This window comes from Panicum hallii, unplaced genomic scaffold, assembly GCF_002211085.1.
Source record: "Panicum hallii strain FIL2 unplaced genomic scaffold, PHallii_v3.1 scaffold_281, whole genome shotgun sequence".
NCBI lineage: Eukaryota > Viridiplantae > Streptophyta > Magnoliopsida > Poales > Poaceae > Panicum > Panicum hallii.
In genome coordinates, this window is record NW_020356384.1 from 2,706 (window position 1) to 4,671 (window position 1,966).

General features: G+C 47.1%; 1 protein-coding gene across 1 annotated transcript; it reads left to right on the plus strand.

Annotated features, from left to right (window-relative positions):
- Positions 1-452: 452 nt before the first annotated feature.
- On the plus strand, positions 453-1,672 carry LOC112878658 (protein GOS9-like). Its single transcript, XM_025942898.1, has 3 exons — positions 453-593; positions 851-1,060; positions 1,142-1,672. Exons 1-3 carry the CDS (start codon positions 591-593, stop codon positions 1,370-1,372), a joined length of 444 nt encoding a protein of 147 aa, XP_025798683.1. The 5' UTR covers positions 453-590; the 3' UTR covers positions 1,373-1,672.
- Positions 1,673-1,966: the final 294 nt, after the last annotated feature.

Genomic DNA, 1,966 nt, shown 5'->3' on the forward strand with positions numbered 1-1,966 from the left:
TTAGGCCATCCTAAGGTTTCAACGAATACTTGTATTATTGTACGCCAATCATCTAAAACTTGCGCAAGCTAACTCATTAGCTAAAACCCAGCCTGGCCATGGATAGAGATGGAATTGACATGCATTATTTCTTGATTCGTCTAGATCGTCCAAGAGTCTGTATTTCCCACTTGCATTGGGCAAGGTTCGAGCAAGGAGGCATCCTGCAACCTGCACCCATGCACAGTAGTCTCCAGCCCTAGTCAAGGTAGATTAAATAAACTAGAACGGCGCCACTAGCTGCAAGGTAGATTAAACTAGGACGCGGCTGACCAGGGAGAGACTGATCGAAGCAATGGCTCATTAGTTAATTTGTCTTTTGAAATTATTGGCTACACCAGGCCGTTGATGATCCAATACTCATATGTATGCTTGCGTGTTATATTGTCGTCACTAGAGAGACGGACCGGGCACCAGCAGCTCACCAGCACTATAAATAGGCATGCATCCCCGTTAGTTCATAGAGCAACAAGATCCGGGCAGCAAAGCACGCTCGTGACATCCCTTAGCTAGCTCGTGGCATCCACTGCGTACTTAGCAAACTCCCATCAATGGTAGGTACTTTAAGCTGTGTCTCAGTTGATGATTGTCTGTCATATACAGTACTATGCATGCATCATCAGTTCTCTAGATCCATAAATAGCGCATTAATTATTGCTTTTCTGAACTGATCCATCATATGCTGGCCGAGCTAGGGAAAGACTACCTGTGCACTGCAGCTAGCTAGGTTTTCTACGTACAGCTAGCTAGAGTAACCTGCTAGCTCGCTCGCTAGTTATATTTACCCATATGGATGCATATGTACATGCAGGCGATGATTGCCGTCGGCCCGTTCGGTGGTGCTCAGGGTACATCGCACGACATGACCGGGACATCCAAGAAACTTCAGAGCGTTACTGTTTATAGCAGCAAGGACGGTGCCGGTGGACACATCAACGGCATCTCCTTCTCGTATGAAAATGACCAGGGGTCAACTACGTCGGTCGATACGTGGGGCACAGCTGCAGGCTCAAAAGCTACGGTATGTATGTTCTTGTCGATTCATTGTACGTTGTTATAGCTAATGTACCAACCTATTCTAATGTGCCAAAATCGTCGTTAGTTTACCATTCCAGCAGGTGCGTATTTGGCCAACCTCTCCGGCACATTCGACAACAATGTCAAATCGCTGACTTTTGTCACTAGCGACGGGGAGCCATACGGGCCGTACGGTGATCCGGCAGCTGGGAAGGGTTTCGAGATACCAATGCATAAGGGCGCCATCGTCGGCTTCTTTGCTCATTCCGGCGGGGTGCTCAACTCTCTCGGGGCATACGTGGGTGCCCAGCCATAGATGCAACACAGTATGCTACCAACAGTACTACCGGCCGGAACCGTTGGGCATGCATGCTGGTGGCCACCTTGATGCCTTGTGCTGCTGTTTGATTACTCAGCTGTGTGCAGTTTAATACAATAAAGTAGCTAGGGGCCCTACCGATCAGTACTTTAGCAGTAGCTGATGGATGGATTCCCATAGCTGTCCGTCTAAGTGTGCTTCTTTAAGTTACCGCTTTGCTGTTTGCGTGTTGTTTGCACTGTCCTGAATGGCTTTGTGATGAATAAAGGTCTTGGAACTTTGTTATTTATTTCCTCATATTTTGGTAAGAGTGGTACCCCTGTGAATCATATTGGATCAAAGACTATTATTTGGCCTAGTTTTATACAACGCTCAAAACAACCGCGTGTACGGTGATTGAGTTTTCAGTTATACTGCAGAAGGTCCTGCATGCATTTTGAACCACCATGAAGTTAACTAACTCGAGAGTAGGGAATCCAAACACCCTGGGCCCAGCCAACAGAAGATCTCAATCGTGTACTCAGGCAAACCACCCGCCAAAACAGTAACTAAATCCACACAGGCAACTTCCACGTCTAAAAGATACTCTGG